The sequence below is a fragment of the Aulostomus chinensis genome, chromosome 15 (assembly GCF_037954235.1).
Source record: "Aulostomus chinensis isolate RoL2024-O1b breed Wild chromosome 15, RoL_Achi_v1.0, whole genome shotgun sequence".
NCBI lineage: Eukaryota > Metazoa > Chordata > Actinopteri > Syngnathiformes > Aulostomidae > Aulostomus > Aulostomus chinensis.
In genome coordinates, this window is record NC_141334.1 from 129,055 (window position 1) to 150,029 (window position 20,975).

Consider the following 20,975-nt stretch of genomic DNA (forward strand, 5'->3'; position numbering starts at 1 on the left):
GTTTGTGTATTTGGGAATGTGTATGCATGTGTGTGTGTGTGTGTGATTGTGTGTGTGATTGTGTGTGTACGTGCTTGTGTTTGTGTGTTGTGTAAGATGTAATGCAAATTAATGAACTTGTGTTGCCAACTAGCCGTGTGTGTGTATTGAACGAATGTCTCTACTCTCATGTCTATGTGGACACAAAGTTGTATGCACCTCCATCTTGTGTCACCTGATCCTGGTGCGAATGCCACTAGCCAACAACTGATAGTTGATAAATAGGAGCTCTTTCAGCTGAATCAGGTCATCTGGAGGATTTGTGACCTTTGACCTCGGAAGATTGCCTGTGTATTGGCATTACCCATTATTCAGCAAAGTGACAAGACTAAGACCTTATAGCAAATCAGTGTCAGATAGCTCCGCCTCCTGATGCAGGTGAGTCTGCAGAGGCAGCAAGACATGCCAGATGTGTGTTGGTGATGCTGCCTCCAGTAAAAGCTCTAACCTCAAGATGGCAACTCCAAGTTCAGATGTTAGTTTGTCCTCAAGATGGTGGTGGTTTTGTGTGTGTGCGTGTGTGTGTGCACGTGTGAATGTTGGTGGTGGGGGGGCAGGTGGGTGGAGCTTCTGTCCGAACAGAGATTTGTCTCCTTCAGTCTCTATCTGTATGAATTTGAAGGAGAAGACAAAGATGCTGCTTTGTTATCTGTTGCTGTCGATCATCTTCAGTAGCTCAGCTGAGGGTAAGAGCCTTTAATTAGGAATTAACCCTTCATTAACTGAGTCTGAGTAAATTGGTTACTAATGTCATTGAAGGCTAATTCAAATTTCAAGCGGAGAAGGAACAAGGTTAATAAAACAGCTGTTTATCGCTATCAGGTTGACAACAGAAGCTGCTGATTTTTTGTTTGATTTTAAATGACTGGTTGATTTTATAACCCGATAGTCCTGGTGTGATATAAACATGTGAGTGGTAACCACTCGAAGAAGAAGTTAGACGAGGAAGTGGAACGCAGGGATGTGTGTGTGTGTGTGTGTGTGTGTGTGTTAAAAATGTGTTTCCTGAGGTTTCATCACAATGACCCTGGAAGCCTCCCAACTGCAACTTTTGATCATGTTTACAATTCAAGGCTGAAAACTCAAAAAATCGTTTCTGATAATTATGTTTGTAATTAATTGATCAAAGCAGATGAAAGAGTAAATCAATAATCATATGTTTATGTTGTTAACATGAACGTCAAATTATCTTTCTTCATCTCACCAACAATCATAGCGCTTTAATGAAACAGTGTTGTTGTTGTTTTTTTTGTGGCGTTCCATCATGTCTATATGAACTTCTAAGTCCAGGTGAAATAACATTCTGGGAACCTGATAGTTCTTCAATGTTTCTTAAACCCTGTAATGGCATCAACGTTGAGGCATAACATTTAGTTCTCGAACATCTGATTTGATCAAGTAATCCTGGGGACTCGGGGATCCTGCATTACCAGTTTCAGAACTGTCTCAGTTGTGTTGGTAACATCAAATGGTGCAACATAAGACTGGTATGTCCAATTACTCCACACATATTTTCATGAAAAACTTTTGTGCTGAGACCAAATTCTTGACAGGAAGTGATGCACCCTGACTCACTGACAAGAACAGTTTCCAGCAGGCTTCAGGCAGTGTCCAGTTTTTTATTTCTGAATGTGGAAGTGAATTGTTTTCTCTTTGCCATGCAGGCGGACAATCAGCTTCCACCAAGTCTGCCAGCCGTTAAGTTTGATGGTTTGAGGCAGGTGGAACCAATTTAATTGCTCAAGGATTTATTACAAATAACTGAAGACTTAACTTCCAAAAATGAGCATAAGGAGACTTGAAATAACTCCGATGGAACAGGCACAATGAACAACAGGCGATAAAACAGGAGGAAAGGAAGAAGCAGATAGGACAAGAGACCCTGGGAGCAGAGTTGTGACTGACCAAGACTAATGAACCCAACAAGGCACAGGTGAAGCTCGTAAAATGCAGGAAACCAACAAAGACAGGACGTGTAAAGCGCACGAAGACAGAAGGCAATGATAACAAAATAAAACTGGAACTGACTAAACTCATCGAATAGCCAAAGTACTTTACACACAAGAAACACAAACTACATACATACTTAGGTACCCAAGAAACAGCACCAAGGAACGAAGTATAAAAATTAAAAGTCAATAATACAAACTAAAAGTTGATCCAGCTGTCTTGGGACCTGTAGGGTCCTTTAAGGGACTTCAAGGTCATTCAAGGATCTCAGCAAAATGGTTTTATTTCATTGGAATGATTGTGACATGAAGTGTTCTTGTCTTTGAGCAGCACCATCATAAGGTGGCGCATCTGCTTTAACCTAGCTTTCCATTATGGTGCCTGAGTTAGCAGGATGGGTTTGATGTCAGCAGCAGCAACCAGCCACAAACTGCTGATGGAGGTTAAACACAGTTTCACTTCTTGTTTTCTATCAAACACAAAGGTCTAATTGTGAAACGCTGATGTGAATGTTCGACTGTCACATGAAGCCTCATAACACAAATGAAATAATGTCCAAGCTGAAGCAGCTCTCCTCCAGTAGGTTACTATTTATCAACCATCTGACAGCCCCTGGACCAACTGTATGAGACATTTGCCTCCTTCAGGAAAAGTCATTGGGTGTGACTGTCAGGGGTGCAGAAATGTGATCAGAAGCAAGGCAGTGCTGAACTGTGTTGAAATATCAGCCCTGGACTGAGCCTCTTCAGTCTGGCGGACCTCCTGTTCTGACACTCCTAATCTATACACTCAACCGACAGTATGGTAGTAGTCAGTATACCTGACACAAATCACATGCTTAGTTTGTTTTCTGTTTTCAAAAAGATCATAAAAGGTTCCCAGATACAGGTAGATGTCTCAAATTGAAACATTAATAAATGACAACAAGATAGAGATGTTTGTTGAAGGAGTAACTCACTGTTACTCTAGGCAGATACAAGCACTCTTTACATTGTTAAGCCCCCTGGCCTGACCCACCTGGGCATTCTCCTGTCTCTGTCCCTCTCCATTGTCCTCATGGGGCACCTGTTTGGCAACAGCACTCGCAGCGGATGCACTTGCGCCACTGGTCCTTGATCTGCCAAACAACTGTGTGATTCTAATGTACTTGGCGGCCTCCACCTTGGCAGCATTCTTTTTTTCCCTTAATTTCTCTGCACCTCTTTTGGCACGCATGTGTGAATATCACGGGGTTGTTAGGGATCACGTGATTTGCCGGTGTTCAGATGGTGACAGCCAACATCCTTTAGATAACAAAAGAACACCATCACCATCATGATGGTGTCACCTGAGAGCAATATGACCACATGTGACAGTAGCTGTGTCTCTGTTCAACATAACAAGTCTAGTTTAGTTGTCTGCACCTGAAAAGATGTTATAACACGTTAAAGTAGAAGTTATGTACCAACGGTTGAGTGGTAATGTGACGGGACTCGTGTATTCATCTTCTCTTCTACTCTCCTTTGAAACATTCTGGGCCGATTTATTTCACTTGTTGTCACTTGTTTTTCCATGATATCAGATACTTGAAAACTGTGACTCTACTTCAAACTGTGACCTCTGACCCTTCATACTATCACACCTGCCACGCAACAAACAAGAACCGACAGACAATAAGTTTCTTCAACATTTCACACAGGCATGTTGCAGGCCTACGCTATTTTGGAAAGAATGCACTTCTTTGCCGTGACTGATTTAATTATCCAACCATAAAATGCCTGCAGCACTTTCCCTGTTTAGGGTCACTATGATTTTATATAAATTACTATTATTTAACTTTATTTAAAATATACAAAAACAACCCAAGAAAAGCAAGTGATTTTTCATTCATAATGTTTCACTATGTATTCTGTTCTCCTTGCAATTATAGCACCACTACAGTAACACCAAGAACGCACCCTGAAATTTTTTGCATGGGATCCAAATGACGAGAAACATGAATGTTAACCTGCACAGGTGCCAGGGTGGGTTTCAGGTCATGATATACCATAGTATGGGTTTGAGCTTTAATCAGTATCAACCAGCGTATTCACTTATATTTCATCCAGTTAAATGGTCTGTAGTCAGACCCACGGTCAGTCCTAATGTCCCATAGTGGGGTTCCAGTTTGATGATCAGAGGAAAAGCCTGACACGTCAGTCGTCTTCACTGCAGGTGATCCCCCTGACAACCCGCCTGCTGTCATGACGATGGGTGCCACTAAGTATCCTGTCCAAACAGACAACAACCCTGTTGGTGGTGACAGTGTAGAAGCCCCTCCCCCCTGCCAGTGTTCCTCCCCCCAACTGATCAGGGATCAGCAGCAGGAGGTGCTGTGGAGGAGGGAGGTACTGGATCTGCTCACTCAACTGGTCCAGGTCCAAAGAGAAACTGCAGCAGGACAGGCTGAGTTGGTCAAACTGCTTGGCATGCTGGGAACTCAGGTGGGTGGAGTAATATTCCAACATAATTCTGTTTTTTTTTTAGTTTAAACAGTGACGTTATTTCATCGTGTTTAGATATAAATTGGATTGCACTGAGTTTGTAACATTTTAAACTGGCTTGATTTTAGAGTTTAGTTTCATTTATTTGAGAGCAACTGAGTAAGCTGGGGAACCATTGACTAGACATGTCTGAGTCAGTCTGAACCAACCATTGAATAGACACATCTGAGACAATCTGAACTAACCAGTGACTAGAGTAGTCTGAGTCAGTCTGAAGTAACCAGTAACTAAACACGTCTGAGTCAGGCGAACTAACTAGTGACTAGACTAGTCTGAGTCAGTCTAAACTAACCATTGAATAGACACATCTGAGTCAATCAAAACTAACCAGTGACTAGACTAGTCTGAGTCAGTCTAAACTAACAATTGAATAGACATGTCTGAGTCAATCAAAACTAACCAGTGACTAGACTAGTCTGAGTCAGTCTAAACTAACCATTGAATAGACACGTCTGAGTCAGTCTGATGTAACCAGTAACTAAACACGTCTGAGTCAGTCGAACTAACCAGTGACTAGACTAGTCTGAGTCAGTCTAAACTAACCACTGAATAGACACATCTGAGTCAATCAAAACTAACCAGTGTCTAGACTAGTCTGAGTCAGTCTAAACTAACCATTGAATAGACATGTCTGAGTCAATATGAACTAACCATTGAATAGATTAGTCTGAGTGAGTCTGAACTAACCAGTGACTAGACACATCTGAGTCAGTCTAAACTAACCATTGAATAGACACGTCTAAGTCAGTCTGAAGTAACCACTGAAAAAACTAGTCTGAGTTTGTCGAAAATAGTCATTGACTAGACATGTCTGAGTCAATCTGAACTAACCATTGAATAGATTAGTCTGAGTGAGTCTGAACTAACCAGTCACTTGACTAGTCTGAGTCAGTCTAAACTAACCATTGAATAGACGTATCTGAGTCAATCAAAACTAACCAGAGACTAGACTAGTCTGAGTCAGTCTAAACTAACCATTGAATATACACGTCTGAGTCAGTCTGAGGTAACCGGTAACTAAACACGTCTGAGTCAATCTAAACTAACCAGTGACTAGACTAGTCGGAGTCAGTCTAAAATAACCATTGAATAGACACGTCTGAGTCAATCTGAACTAACCAGTGACTAGACACGTCTGAGTCAGTCTGAAGTAACCAGTAACTAAACACGTCTAGTCAATCAAACTAACCGGTGACTAGACACATCTGAGTCAGTCTAAATATCCATTGAATAGGCACCTCTGAGTCAATCTAAACTAACCATTGACTAGACCAGTCTGAGTCAGTCTAAACTAACCATTCAATAGACACGTCTGAGTCAGTCTGAAGTAACCAGTAACTAAACATGTCTGAGTCAGTCGAACTAACCAGTGACTAGACTAGTCTAAGTCAGTCTAAACTAACCATTGAATAGACACATTTGAGTCAATCAAAACTAACCAGTGACTAGACTAGTCTAAGTCAGTCTAAACCAACCATTGAATAGACACGTCTGAGTCAGTCTAAAATAATCATTGAATCGACACAGCTGAGTCAGTCTGAACCAACCAGTGACTAGACACGTCTGAGTTAGTCTAAAATAGTCATTGAATGGACATGTCTGAGTCAGTCTGAACTAACCAGTGACAAGGCTAGTCTGAGTCAGTTTTAAATAATCATTGAATAGACACGTCTGGGTCAATCTAAACTCACCAGTGACTAGACTAGTCTGAGTCTGTCTAAAATAGTCATTGAATAGACACGTCTGAGTCAGTCAGAACTAACTAGTGACTAGACTAGTTTGAGTTAGTCTAAAATAATCATTGAATAGACACATCTGAGTCAGTCTGAACTAACCAGTGACTAGACACGTCTGAGTCAGTCTAAACCAAGCAGTGACTAGACTAGACTCAGTCAATCTCAACTAATAACTGACGAGACTGTTCTGAGTAGGGCTAAAATAACAAACGACTCTACTAGACTGAGTTGGTCTAAAGTAATCAGTTATTAGACTAGCCTGAGTCTGTCTAAACTAGCTATTGCCTTAAATAGTTTGTCAGTCTGAAACAACTAGGAACTAGACTATTCTGAGTCAGTCTAGACTAACCAGTAACTAGGGCCATAAATTAACCTATGCCCAGTGAGTTAGGTTTAGGGTTAGGAGGTCATTCTAAACTAAACTGTGACCAGACAAGTCTACACTAACTTGTAACTAGAGACAGGTGAGTTTCCTCATGACTAGTCCAGTATTAGTTAGGTGAAACAAACCTCTAAAGAGTCTTATCATAGTCAGTCTGAACTGAACTTATCTTTGTGGTCTGGTTTCAGGGGTCCCAGCAGATCCTGGACCTGCATAATGTGGCCCGGTACCAGAGTCTCCTGGTGGAAAACCTTCAGGCTTTACTTCTGCAGACGTCTCGTATTGCAACCCAGCTGCAGGAAGTCCCTAAGAAGCCCACTACTCTCAGCCAATGACATCCTCTAATCCAGCTAGCCAATGAGATTATTAGCTGTTAACCACTAATATAACTTTTTGGGATATTTGTTTTCTGCTGATCAAATCTGATTTCATATCACACTAATAACTTAGATTATTGATGATGTCACTGACGATTCTTCCTCTGATGTTGTTAATGAACATGTAACATGTATCTGATGGCTTCTTCACCGAATTTAAATAAAGTCATGTTCTATGAGTCATCCAGGGGCAGAGTCTTTCTTTGCCCAAAACACAACATGTGACCTATAAGTATCAACTGTGCTGGGGCTCCCAAAGTAGGAGAGTCTTATGGCTGACTCTCAGGCAACTTCTCAGGTGTGGTTGGAGTTGATCCCGAGGCGGCATGGCCTCAAAATAGGGATGTGTTGTCATTACTGTTGTTTCAAACATACTTTCTGTTTGTTGCAGAGTATCGTCCTACAACGATCCATCTGAACTCTGATATGCTGCTTAACCAAACCGAAGTGGTTCTGAACGCTGGCTCTGCCTTCACCCTCTATTGTCATGGGAACCGTTCAGTCCGCTGGTCAACCAATGCATTTCGTTCACTGTCCGGTCCTCCAGACTTGGTGGAGGTAGCTAAGTCAGACCCCAGACACACTGGGACGTACCGCTGTGGATACACCAACCAGAGCCTGGAACACCTGAACAGCTGGATCCACATATATGTCAAAGGTAAGGCCACACCCTCCAGTGTGTCGGTAATGATAGAGAGTGTAGATATCTCTGATGTCCCTGTAAAAATACAACATCTCATTATGTGTGACACCAGTCACACAGGAATACAGGGATACATCGCTGGAGCATCGACAAACTTCAATGGTTTCTTTCACAGAGACTAAGAATTAAATATTAAATTAATTACCTTCATTAAATGTTCTGCTCAGAGGGTGAAAACCTATGACCTCACTCAGTTCCACTGATACGACAAATACCTTTTAGCCGACTGGCTTCCTGTCTCTGCTGATGACATCATGGCATTTCCCATCATACATTTCTCTCAGATGTGTCTCATCCGTCCAGTGTGTTTGTTACACCGGGCCTCAGCCCCAGCGCCAAAGAAGGACAGGACTTCCTGTACAAGTGTCTGCTTACAGACCCGTCTGTCACAAACCTCACCTTCCAATCAGAAGAGGAAGCAGGCAACAGGGGTCGAAGCCTTCCCAGAGGCATGAATGTGACCCTTGACCCGCGGAGAGGAGCCTTGATCCGGCAGCCACAGAGAACATTCAACGGACGTTACGTTTGTTCGGGCTCGAGATACGGACAACTATTGAAGTCCAAACCTGTTGATCTGATAGTGGTTCCAGGTAAAAGACCTTTCGGTCTGTCTGTCTGTCTGTCTGATTACCCACCTCTCCATCCATCCGTCTGTCTGTCTGTCTGTTTATCTGTCTGACTGTCCACCTGTCCATCCTTCTGTTTGTCTGTCTGTCTGATTTTGCACCTGTCTGTCTGCAGTGCTGCGTAGTCCTCCCTCTGTGTCTGTTAGACAGAATGAATTTGTCCGTCTGGAAGGAGAGACATTTGAGGTTACCTGTCTGACCAGTAACCCCTCACACTTCCACACCATCACCTGGACATGCCCCCACTCACAGGTGAGAGGTCAGAGGTCATCTGAATCTTCGGATCCCAAGAAGACCAGACGAGTTCCCATTTAACGATCATATGGTTTCATCTAGGCAACGAACATCACTGTAAGTCGTCGCTATAGCAACCGCCTGTACATGAACAGCACGCTGACTGTTGCTGCTGTCACTCTGACACACAGTGGACAGTACACCTGTTCTGCTCGTAACGAGGCTGGAGTCTCCATGGCAGCTGCACAGCTCAGAGTTTTAGGTAGGGCAGTGTAATAATGCTGCAATGCTGCTTAACAGATCTTTAGGTTCCTCATTTGATCTCTTCTTTGTTACCAGATCGTCCTTACCTGAGGGTCAACTTGCACTGGCACACTAATGCTAATGCTGATGCTAATGGTAATACCAAGACAATGGAGGTCAAAGAGATCCTGCTGGCCAATGTTAGCGGTTGGCCAATGAAGGAGGAAGGACAGCCAGATGCTAACAACAACAGCAGTTCAATGGAAGAAAGCTGGGACCTGTTTGCTAATGTTAGCACCAATGCTAGCATCAGCAGTCACAGCAGAGTGGAGGTGTATGAAGGTCAAGATGTGACACTGACCTTTGTAATGGAGGCGTATCCTCCAATCAGGAGCCAGCACTGGACGACACCAACACATATCAACCATCAAAACGCAGAGTACAAGCAAAACTACTCCATTAATGGCTACAGGTTAGCATGATGATGCTGCAGGCTAGCATTTTGTCTGTTATTAGTTTCTTAGCTGTTATTAGTGGTGTAGCTGGTTTTAAGGTGGTATTGGTGGTTTAGCAAGCTTCTCATGGATAAATGGTTGGTGTAGCAGGTTGTTAACATGTACCGGTTGTTGTGCAGGTATATTAAGTTGTTGCTAGTGGTGTAGCAGATTTACGAAGGAGGTGTTTTCCATCTTGCAGGTCAGAGGCAAGCCTTGTGCTTCGCTGGGTCCATCAGGAAGAAAGGGGTTGGTATTCGTTCCACCTCGAAAACTTGTTCTTTAGCGGTTCCTTGGATGTTGACCTACGAGTTTTTCGTAAGAAATCTTCATCCTTGTCTAAGTCATATGGTCGTTGATGTGTAAATCTGCAGCTCAATAATTCTCTCAGGTTCTCCGAGAACTGTAATCACTCTGGACAATGGCACGTTGACCTGCAGCAGCTCTGGATATCCTCGACCCACAATCTTGTGGTTGACTTGCATCGGAGTGGAGGACACGTATGTAGCAACGCCACCAACAGGCAGAAATTGGTTACATCTACCAAGCTCGTGATTCACTCTTACCTCCTCTGCAGGTGCAGAGACAGTGCAGCCAGTCAGGTTTCCCCCTCTGATTTTAGCTCAAGGGAGGAGGAAGAGGTGATGATACACCTCCCTCTCCCTTTGTTACCTGGTGATGATGTAACAGTGGAGTGTGTGGCCTACAACAACATGGGAGAGTCTCGTGATGCCTTCGTCCTTCGTAAGTCAGAAGCTTGTTTGATCAGACCAAAAGGAAGTGATGAACGGGTGAATGTCTTCCTTGGTTCTGCAGGGGAACTGCACACATTCCTCACACCGGCTCTGACTGGAGTTCTGAGTGTCGCTGCCGTTCTCCTCCTGCTCTTATTGGTCGTCTCCTACAAGTTGAAACAGGTTCGCCTCCTGGCTGGTGAAAGATGTTCACCGATGGAAACCAGGCTAATCCTCTTCTTTTTCTCAGAAACCCAAATATGAGATTCGCTGGAAGATCATTGAGAGTAGCGACGGCAACAACTACACCTTTCTTGATCCCAACCAGCTACCATACAACCAGAAGTGGGAGTTTCCCAGAGACAAGCTCCGCCTCGGTATGGCACTCAATGTCTTAACCAGCTCCACAGCAGAAAATGAAAACATCATGTCACTAATATGAAAGTACTCTTGAAACTTGCCAACATATTCTAATAATGTCTATAAGGTTGTGTTAATGTTGAAAGAACATTTTAATGATGTTTATCATTTTGAATAAGGAATTTTATTTGAAATGATCATTAAAATGTTTTATAAACTTTGAGTTCAAACCTTAAAGACATTTGTGTAATTTGTAGGTATTGTTATCCATTACCTGCTTGCTGGCTAACTGATTAGGAACTAACCAACATGAGTTCTCAGGCGGTTTGGCTCACAGGTAGAGGGGCCTTCTTGCAAGCATCTGATGTCAGCTGGGATAGGCTCCACCCACTCATGACCCTTAGCAAATAAGCGGTAGAAGATGGATGGATGGATGGATGGATGATTGCTGAACAAGTGAAATATCATAAATGCAATCATTGCATGTCAGTCTGTGGAAACACAATTTGAGATTACTGTGGAGGTGTTGACGGGGGAGAGAGAGAGAGATGGGTTAGGGTTTACTTTGGTGAATGACTGTGAGATAAAAACTGTTCCTTGGTCAGAAGGTATGGCATATCCTGGATTTGATTTTAGTTTAAACATTTATTTTTGCTGTTAAATTTTGTTGACTTGGTGAGAATGTTAATATTTCATTTTACAGGAATACGTATCAAAGATGTTTCACATTTTCAATCCAGAGAACTTTTTCTGATGTTAGATACAGTAAGAATGTTCTTCCATTATTGTCACAGAATCTGTAACCATGACAACATCATCAAAACATTGTCTCAGTGTTGCAATGCAAACTTCATAATACCTTAACTTTAAAGTGTTCTTACAACTTCACAGTTCAAACAGGTTCTGTTGCTGTGGGTTAGGGATTTTTCACTCTGTAGCACTTTGAGAGTTGTGTTTCTAATGTAAAGTGCATTAAAACCAAAATTAGATCAAATTTAATGTATTAATAATAATGCTCTTTTTTCTAAACTTCATGAGAACTTTATCACTTTGACATTGGATGACATTCCCCGCATCATATGTTTATGAGGATTTATTCACATCACCCCAACACTTGAGACAGATTTTCATCTTTATTTGGTCTCCGTGGTTTCATTGTCATCATCAACCCTGCATCTCTCATTCTTTGCCAGGTGCTGTTTTGGGTTCAGGGGCATTTGGGAAAGTTGTTGAGGCAACGGCGTATGGCCTCAGAGCCAACGATGTCACCCGTGTTGCTGTTAAGATGCTCAAACGTCAGTGGAGTTGTCTTCATCATCTTCACTGTCACATCAATTTGTGACTGTAACCATGGTAACCATTTAACTTCCTGTGTCAATAAATAGCCAGCGCTCATTCGGAAGAGCGAGATGCTCTGATGTCAGAGCTGAAGATTCTCAGCCATCTTGGTTACCATGACAACATCGTCAACCTGCTGGGCGCCTGCACTCAAGGAGGTGATGTGATTTCTCAATAAATGATGATGTCACAAAGGCAGAGATGAAAGTGGGAAAGTGGACCAATCCATTTCTAGTTTGATAGTCCAGGAAAATAGTCCCTAATTTCTGATTGATTGATATAACACCATCATGCCTGTGACTTTTCACCTCTTACCCCTCCAGGACCCATGCTAATGATCACTGAGTACTGTAGCCATGGCGACCTGCTCAACTTCCTGCGGGCCCACGCTCACAACTTCATGGCATCAATGTTGAGTGTAGATGAGGTGGAAGACGAGGCATTCTACAGAAACATGGCGAGCCAGCACATCAGGCTCCGCAGGTTTCACTGATTTTCAATATTGAACACCTGCATGCCATTTTCACAAAATCATTTACACATTCAGTTCCTCCAGCATTGCCACATAAGCATGGGTTTGTTCTGATATTTAGAAAGCTTAATGTGTAATTGGCTTGTGGTTCCTCACAACATGTTAAAACCAACAGCTTCATGGCAGCAGCTAATGATTGTACTCACCAATGAGTTTGACTTGATGACTAAGCGGTTGTCTAAAACGGTGTGTGTATACTTGAACCTCAGATTGAGGAGGATCAATGCAGATTCCATTCTGGGTGTGGAACAACTGAACAGCTTTTCAATGTCACAAGGATCCTAGACTTGATTTTGAGTCTTTACAGTCCTAATAACATTCCTGGTCATGTCCTGAGAGACTGTACCAAGAAGCTCACAGATACAGTATCTTCACGGACATCTTCAACACTTAGCTATGCCAGGCTGTTGTCCCCACGTGCCTCAAAGCCACCACCATCATGCCGGTCCCAAAGAAGTCGTCTCCCTCCTGCCACAATCACTACCGCCTGGTTGCACTCACTCCCATCCTCATGAAGCGTCTAGTCATACAGCATATCAAGTCTGCCATCCCCCCCGCCCTGGACGCCCTTCCAGTTTGCATATCAGTCCAACTGCTCGACCGATGATGTCATTTCTACAGCCCTCCACTCAGCCCTCACCCACCTGGAGACCAAAGACTCATATGTCAGAATGCTGTTCATGGAATTCAGCTCAGCATTGAACACCATCATCCCCCAGCAACTCATCCAAAAACTGGGACAGCTGGGGCAACATGTCCCTGTGCAACTGGCTGCTGGACTTCCTGATGGGAAAACCACAGGCAGCTCGGGTCGGCAGCAACACCTCCAGCACCATCATCCTGAAAACAGGGGCCCCCCACGGAAGTGTGCTGTACCCCCTCCACTTCACACTTCAGACCCACGACTGCACATCATCATCCAACTCCAACGTCTTCATTAAGTTTGCGGATGACAGAAATGTTGTGGGTCTCATCAACAACAGTCATGAGACAATCTACAGGAAAGACGTGAGCCGCCTGGCCATGTGGTGCAAGGAAAACAATCTCTGCCTGAATGTGGAGATGAAGGGAATTGTTGTGGACTTCAGGAGAGTGCACACCCAGAATGCTCCACTAACTATCAACAGAGGCACAGTGGAGAGGGTGAGCAGCATCAAGTTCCTGGGTGTGCAAATTTCTGAAGACTTGTCCTGGAGCAACAACTCCGCATCACAGCCAAAAAAGCCTAACAGTGCCTGTACTTCCTCCGCAAACTGAGAACAGCCAGAGCCCTGGCCCCAATTGTGCACACATTTTACGGAGGCACCATTGAAAGCATCCTGTCTGGATGCTTCACCGTTTGGTACGGCGCCTGCACTGTGTCCTGCTGCAAGACTCTGCAGCATGTCATGACAGCAGCTGAGAGGATCATTGTTGTCTCTTTGTCTCAAAAAATGTCATATCACTTTAAAAATGTCCGCTTTCCAAACATAGATGGCATGTGGTTTGCCATTGCCTCCCACACCTCAGATGACTGAGACCATCATATACTTTGGCATTCTGATTCTCCCCAAGCTGTCAGAGCTTGTTCACTTAATTTCAACCGACTTATTAAAACAAAAGAAAACAGCATAAACAGACTGATGAACTTGCTAAACCCTAACCCTAACCCCAAACCACAAATAGGAAGAATAATAATCACTAAAATTACAATATTACCCAAAATCAACTACCTCCCCGAAATGATCCTAGCACATCCACCCTCCACATGGTTCAACCCCCTAAACTTTATAGTAGCAATGTTGTACGTGAAAAACTGATTCCTCAGAAAAACTCTAATGGCTTGATAAGTAACAACAATGCGAATAAGCCATTGACCCGTACCTCCATTAAACACCATACCATCTTTAAAAACATGACCGTAGCCACAGATCTGACAGCAAAGTGGCATGATAAACTCAACATACACAAACACTGTGCAATTCAGAATCCAGGGTGAGGGGAGCCCTACTCAGGGCCATCCACTCCCTGAAAGCTCAAAGTGAGAGTTGTGTTCACGTTCCCAGCAGTCAATCAGACTCCTTTCCCATTGAGTTCAACTTCCACCAGGGTATAATCAGTCAGTGACCTCAAGCGCTCGCTGGATGGGTTCACAGTCGAGTGTGAAGTGACTGAAATTAGGATCAGCATGTCAAAATCGGTTTGGCATTCCCTGCTAGAGCTGCTGCTGCCATGAGCTAATAGACACAGGATGGAACATAAAGTTTAAGTTATTTGGCAGATCATTTTTGAAGTGAAATTTTAATATGTTAAAATAAATGCTATGGTATTTTTATAAAAAAATGAAGGGGAAATAGCTCAGTCTGGATGTAACTAGAAGCTAATGTTAGTGTGTATTTGAGTATGACTGTGTGTGTGTGTGTGTGTGTGTGTGTGTGTATATATGACTGTGTGTGTGTATGTGTGTGTATGACTGTGTGTGTGTGTATATGACTGTGTGTGTGTGTATGTGTGTGTGTGTGTATATGACTGTGTGTGTGTGTATGTGTGTGTATGACTGTGTGTGTGTGTGTGTGTGTGTGTGTGTGTGTGTGTGTGTGTGTGTGTGTTGCAGTGACAGTGGGATTTCATGCTGTTCAGAGTATCAGGAGATGCAGCCAATACTGGTCCCAGGAAAGAAACATTCAGGTGACAATCTGAACTCACCTGAACTCACCTGAACTCAACTGAGCTCACCTGAACTCACCTGAACTCAACTGTCCCTCTGTGTCTCAGGTATGCAGAAGGACAGCCTGTCTTTCAGTGACCTCATGCGATTTTCCTACCAGGTGGCTCAGGGTCTTGACTTCCTGTCAACCCGAAATGTAAGAACACACACACACACACACACACACACAGAGGTTTGTATTGTTATCCTTATGAAGACATTCCATTGACTTCCACCGATGTGGACTGCCTAACCCTATCAATCCTAACCTTAGTCTAACCTCTATTCACACCTTAACTTAACCTTAACCAAGAACTCAGAAACTATGGTGATGCATCAGGAGCGTCTTTGGTCCCCATGAGGACTAGAGGTCCTGATCAGGATTGTATTTCTACCAGAAAAGGTCTCCCATAGGTAACAACAACCAGGTATACACACACATATTCCACATACACACTAGGTGACTTTGTGTGTGTGTCAGTGTATCCACAGGGATGTAGCAGCAAGGAATGTCCTGTTAACACATCACCATGTGGCAAAGATCTGTGACTTTGGCTTGGCAAGAGACATCCGCAACGATGACAGCTACATCGTCCAGGGCAATGTCAGTAAAGAACACTTTGTCTGTTAACTGGGTGTTTTATTTTGATGAACTGCTTCCTGTGTTGTTGTTGTTGTTTTTTGACACACAGCCTCTGTGTTTATTTTTGACAGGCCCGTCTGCCTGTCAAATGGATGGCTCCAGAAAGCATCTTCCAGTGTGTTTATACGGTTCAGAGTGATGTCTGGTCCTATGGTGTCTTACTGTGGGAGATCTTCTCTTTGGGTAACCAAAGCAACATTCAATCATGTTTCAGCTTTTGACCAACAAGGATGAGCCAAATATATTAATGCAAATTAACAATTAACATGACAATTAATTAATTAACTGCTAGCAGACAATGTAGCATTATTATTAGTATGCAACTTATTACTACATATCTTATTACAATGTTGCCACATATACACTACACCTTATTTCATGGTGGCCCGGTGGAGCAGTGGTCCTCACTGTGGCCCCCCAGCAAGATGGTTGTGGGTGGAGCCCCGGCTGCAGCACGGGGTCTTTCTGGGTGAGTCTCCATGTTCTCCCTGTTCCTGCTGGGTTCTCTCTGGTACTCCAGCTTCCTCCACAGTCCAAAGACATCAAGAGGGACCAGGTTAATCCAGACTCTAAATTGACCGTAGGCGTGGCTGGAAGAGCCAATGGTTGTCTGTCTCTATGTGTTGGCCCTGCCATGGACTGGTGACCTGTCCAGGGGGAAGGCTGCTGGGATAGGCTCCACCCCCACCACCCTGAACTGGAGAAGAGGGAGAACATGGAGTGAGGGATGGATGATGGATGATGGATGGATGGAGGGATAGATGGATGGATGGATGGATGGTTGGATGGATGGATGATGGATGGATGGATGGATGGATGGATGGATGGATGGATGGATAGACATTATTTCATGCGTTATCACCATGCCTACATGACCCATGAGCTTTGGCAGCTATCATCCACATTTATGACTAATTGGATTTTAACTGCTTAAAAGTGAGCTACTAGTCAAAATTCATCAGAGGACTTCAGGTGTGAACTCCCTTCCATCAAAAGTCATCAACTAGGTCAGGATCAAGATGTTGGTTTTTCCATCCTTTCCAGCACAAACGAGACACACGCATAATTAGCTTAGCTTAATGAATGGTAGTAGGTGGGAAGTGTTAGCATCAGCTTGCTCAGGTTCAGGATGTTGGCGTATCCCTGATACCAACATCATGAAGCAGTTACAGGGGGAGGAGCCCCTCAGGAGGATGACCCGATGCTAAAGACAATGGAGGAGCCCCTCTGGAGGCTGAGGCGGAGCACAACAGGATGAGGAGTTGGCTGTGACAGATTGGTCGGGCCAGCAGGAAAATGACCAGGAAGAAGTGTCTGCAGCCCAGTCCGAACAAGACCAGAGGGGTCGGAGTCCTGCCAGAAGAGGACCAGGAGGAGGTGACTGTGGCTGTGCTGGGACAGGACCAGGGAAGGCTGCAATGGGTTTGTCTACCCAGCCATGAGCCATGGGTGGCCTAGGCACCAGGAGACTCTGGTGTAGAACTGGGAGTATCTGGGGAACCTGGTAGCTTGGCCATTGAATAGTATCTGTTGCTGTGATGCTCCCTTTTCCTTCTTGCTCCACCTTGATGAGGACCTGGATAAATGGCCAGACATGTTCCCCAGATACTGGACTGCTTGGAGGGTTATGCTGGTGGCTCTGGGGAGGCAGGCATGGTGTTAAGAGTCTTTGCAGCCTGCCTCTGAAAAAATTGGTCTGTAAAGCCCTCTTCTGGATCCATATATTCTTATGCTGTCATGTGTGGTGGTGGTGATGGCAGGACCCAAATACAGAAAGTAGTCAAGTCAGTTTATTAGTGTGTCACCAAACCCCAACCAAAGTTCTGTCCTGACTCTGTCCAAGTAGAGCAGGTCCAGCACCTCCCTCCTCCACCCAACAATTCTCCATCAGCAAGCACATCCTGCAACAGCAGCCACCAGAACCTTCCTTTACCAGCAGGAAGGTGGAGCAGATCCAGGATCAGTGGGGACGGAGAGAGAGCAGGAGAGCAGGACAGAGACAAAGACAGAGAATGGAGGAAGACAGAGAGACAGAAGGAAAGAGAGGGACAGAGATAAAGAGAGAGAGAAAGGAGGAGAGACTGATGGACAGAGACAAAGACAGAGAATGGAGGAAGACAGAGAGACAGAAGGAAAGAGAGGGACAGAGAGAAAGAGAGAGAGAAAGGAGGAGAGACTGATGGACAGAGACAAAGACAGAGAATGGAGGAAGACAGAGGGACAGAAGGAAAGAGAGGGACAGAGATAAAGAGAGAGAGAAAGGAGGAGAGACTGATGGACAGACAAAGACAGAGAATGGAGGAAGACAGAGAGACAGAAGGAAAGAGAGGGACAGAGATAAAGAGGGAGAGAAAGGAGGAGAGACTGATGGACAGACGGGGACGTGAGCAGGTGGAGCTACAGGTGGCAGCTGGAGCCTCTTCAGGTCTGGAGCCTCCTCCAGCAGCACCAGGATCTGGGATGAGGGGAGAAGAAGAGGAGTTAGTAACACGTCTGAGGACAGGAGGAGGAGAGAGAAGCCCAGTGCATCATGGGAGATCCCAGCAGTCTGAGCCTATAGCAGCAGATCTAAGGGCCAGCCTAAGCAGTCCTGACTATAAGGGCAAAAAAAAAAAATAGAGAACAGAAGAGGCAGGACTTGATTGCACCTTAGATTTATACAATGAACGACAGCTTGACTGAAAAAGTAAGACACAAACTCAGAGAGGCACCAGAAAACAAACAGAACATGATGAGAGGATCCAACAAATACTGACTCTGATACCCAGGTGGAGAACAGGAGGGCAAACCGAGACAAAGAATGAGAAGAGACAGAAACACACTAACAGAAAAGACAGGGATACAGACAGAAAGACAGAGGGAAGGAGGACGGGAGAATAAAGACAACAATTTGAAAATTTAACATGCAACAGATCCTTTGTGGACTTTTGCCTTGTGTGTTGCTGATGATGTCACTTCATCAGGGATGGAGAGCATTTCGTCCTCATAGACATACTTCAGTTAACATTCACACATTTTAGCTGATTAGAAGATCCTCACAGCAACACTTACTGGGACTTGTAGTTCACTTGATTCATCAACATCTGTCTTTGTGTCAACCTGATCAGGTAAAAGTCCCTACCCAAACATTGCCGTGGATACCAACTTCTACAAGATGATCAAAGATGGCTGCCACATGAATCAGCCAGACTTTGCTCCAGCAGAGATGTGAGTTGACATCATTAAAGATTTTTTGAATGTTAGCTGGCAGGTGTCAGCTTTTGATTGTTGACAGCCAGATCAATAAAGTTATTTTGAATGTTACCTGGCAGGTATCAGCTGATGACTCTCTGTTGGAGTTTGGAGCCAACTGACAGACCAACATTCAAATCAATTGGTCATCTGATTAACAGGCTCCTCCCTTCCACCAAAGATGGGTGTTCAAATCACAGCGACCAGGTGAGAACTAATCAGAGACGTGGGTGAGCTGTGCTCTCTGGTGTGACTGACAGGCTGCTGCTTTCTTGTTCTCTCAGGTGCTGTACAGGAACATTGATGAGTGCAAAGAGGAAGAAGAGGAGGAAGAAGAGGACGTGGGTGGAGTCTTGCCAAAAAGAGAATTAGCACGAGGTCAGAATTGATAACAATACGAAAAAGACATTTGTTAAATGATGGCTCTGAAACTCCTCCCTTTCCTCAGACCACTGCGAGGATGAGGATGAGGAGGAAGACGAAGATGCCGCCATGAAGAACATCTACCAGCTGTCCTGATGCTCTCGTCCAGTCATCCGAGTTCTACTGTCCCATCACTGTTCCCCCTCGTGTGTCTACGAATCCAAGTTCAATGACCTCACCACAACACCCAGATTTCAGTTTTCTCTTATCACCCAAACAAAATCAAGAATGGGCGGGGCTTATCATATCACTATGGCCAACAATGGGGGAAGAGACATTGAGAAAGTCGAGTGCTGTTTTCATTAGTGAGCCTTACATCCAAAATAGAAAATTTTCAAGGTAGAAAGATGTTATGACTTAAATTGTGTCAAGAAATGTTGAGTATATGGACATCACTGGTGGTCAGCAGAAACGCCAAATGTCCATGTTGAATTCTGGTGAGTGGATTGTTACTTTCTTTTCTTCTTTTTTTTCCCCTGTCCTGTTCAGCAGCATCCATGTTCCTGGTGCCTTGTTGTTCTGAAGCAGTTTTACTCTGCAAAGGAGGAACCTGATCAACTCTTCCTGTCAACATTTGTGTTTAACTTTATTAGGAATGGTGTTGGTTCATTGGTGAAGCTACTGGACTGAGGACAGGAGTGGATAGAGAGAGAGAACAGGGACAGGACAGGGAAGACGGGGGGAGAGGGGACACACAAAAACAGCAACAAAAGCAGAAAAACAAACAGACAAACAAAAAAACAGTAACAACAACAACGGAGAGGGGGGAAAAAAGAAAAATCATTGGTTGCAGAATTTCCAGTGCGGGGTTACCATTTGGTTTTATATAATTTTTCAAATAAATGTCTGAGTGTGTGATGATGGGTCAGTTGTTCACCGCATGTGTGTGTATGTGTGTGTATGTGTGTGCTGCGGTTTGTCTTGGATGCTGTGGATTATTACTTTCTAAAGTCGAGTGATGTTCTGGTTAAAATGTCTGAAAACACAGGAATGTGAAATACTATTGAAATGATTTACAGAACAAACATCCCACAATGCAACACCACAGTGACAACAGCAAACTCACAATGGCAGACATTTTCACTGGCTGGCCATATCATTGTAAATGGTTCCCATACTTGTTGGTTTTTGCCATGGTTTCACAGTACAGACATGTCGTCACTATGGAACAAAAAAAACCCTTGATTAAGATTGTGGGTGGAGCCAAGGACAGCATTGACGCTGGTTCCTTCATAAATAGTGTTGTGACCTCGTTTCCAGTGGAGTTCCCAGCTGAAATTCCTGTTTGCTGGTAACAAACAATTGTGGTAAGACGTCCTGTCAACCTGTTGTCAGGTGCTTTGACTCCTCAGCTGAGTCGTCAGTAAGGTCATCCAGATTTTTTAAATCTCACCTTCATATGAACCTGCTTAATCGTTATTGATCATGTGATTGATTTCCAGATTTCTTGTCAAACGATGTGACGAGGTTTGAGTTGAAAAATTAAACTTGTGATTTTTACATCGTCGTTTTTCAGTGTTTTCACCACGAGGGGGCGGGGTCACAGATAAAGTCTGACTGGTTTACAGTTGTTGGACTTTTGATCCTAATAAATACAAGGCCAGCAGGGCGAGCCGCGGGTCAGGTGACATTGTCAGAGTTCAATTAACAGGTGTGGCAACACTCTAATGATTATCAGGAATAGCAGCTGCTGGTGGATCAGAGGTCAGCCAGACGCCGCCG

The 20,975-nt window shown here is 44.0% G+C and overlaps 1 protein-coding gene across 2 annotated transcripts; it reads left to right on the plus strand.

Annotated features, from left to right (window-relative positions):
- Positions 1–650: 650 nt before the first annotated feature.
- Positions 651–20,909, plus strand: csf1rb (colony stimulating factor 1 receptor, b). 2 transcript variants are annotated; one of them, XM_086179151.1, is made up of 22 exons: positions 651–725; positions 7,398–7,664; positions 7,994–8,299; positions 8,451–8,587; positions 8,672–8,831; positions 8,909–9,284; positions 9,509–9,624; positions 9,698–9,806; positions 9,884–10,050; positions 10,123–10,223; positions 10,291–10,417; positions 11,594–11,695; positions 11,786–11,896; positions 12,062–12,221; positions 14,864–14,937; positions 15,025–15,113; positions 15,438–15,560; positions 15,671–15,782; positions 18,707–18,806; positions 18,911–19,037; positions 19,115–19,208; positions 19,279–20,900. In XM_086179151.1, the coding sequence occupies exons 1-22, from the start codon at positions 674–676 to the stop codon at positions 19,347–19,349; spliced, it is 3,081 nt and encodes a 1,026-aa protein (XP_086035277.1). In that variant the 5' UTR covers positions 651–673; the 3' UTR covers positions 19,350–20,900. The 2 variants fall into 2 exon arrangements, with proteins under 2 accessions (XP_086035277.1, XP_086035276.1); XM_086179150.1 differs by having other exon boundaries at positions 9,884–10,223; positions 19,279–20,909.
- Positions 20,910–20,975: the final 66 nt, after the last annotated feature.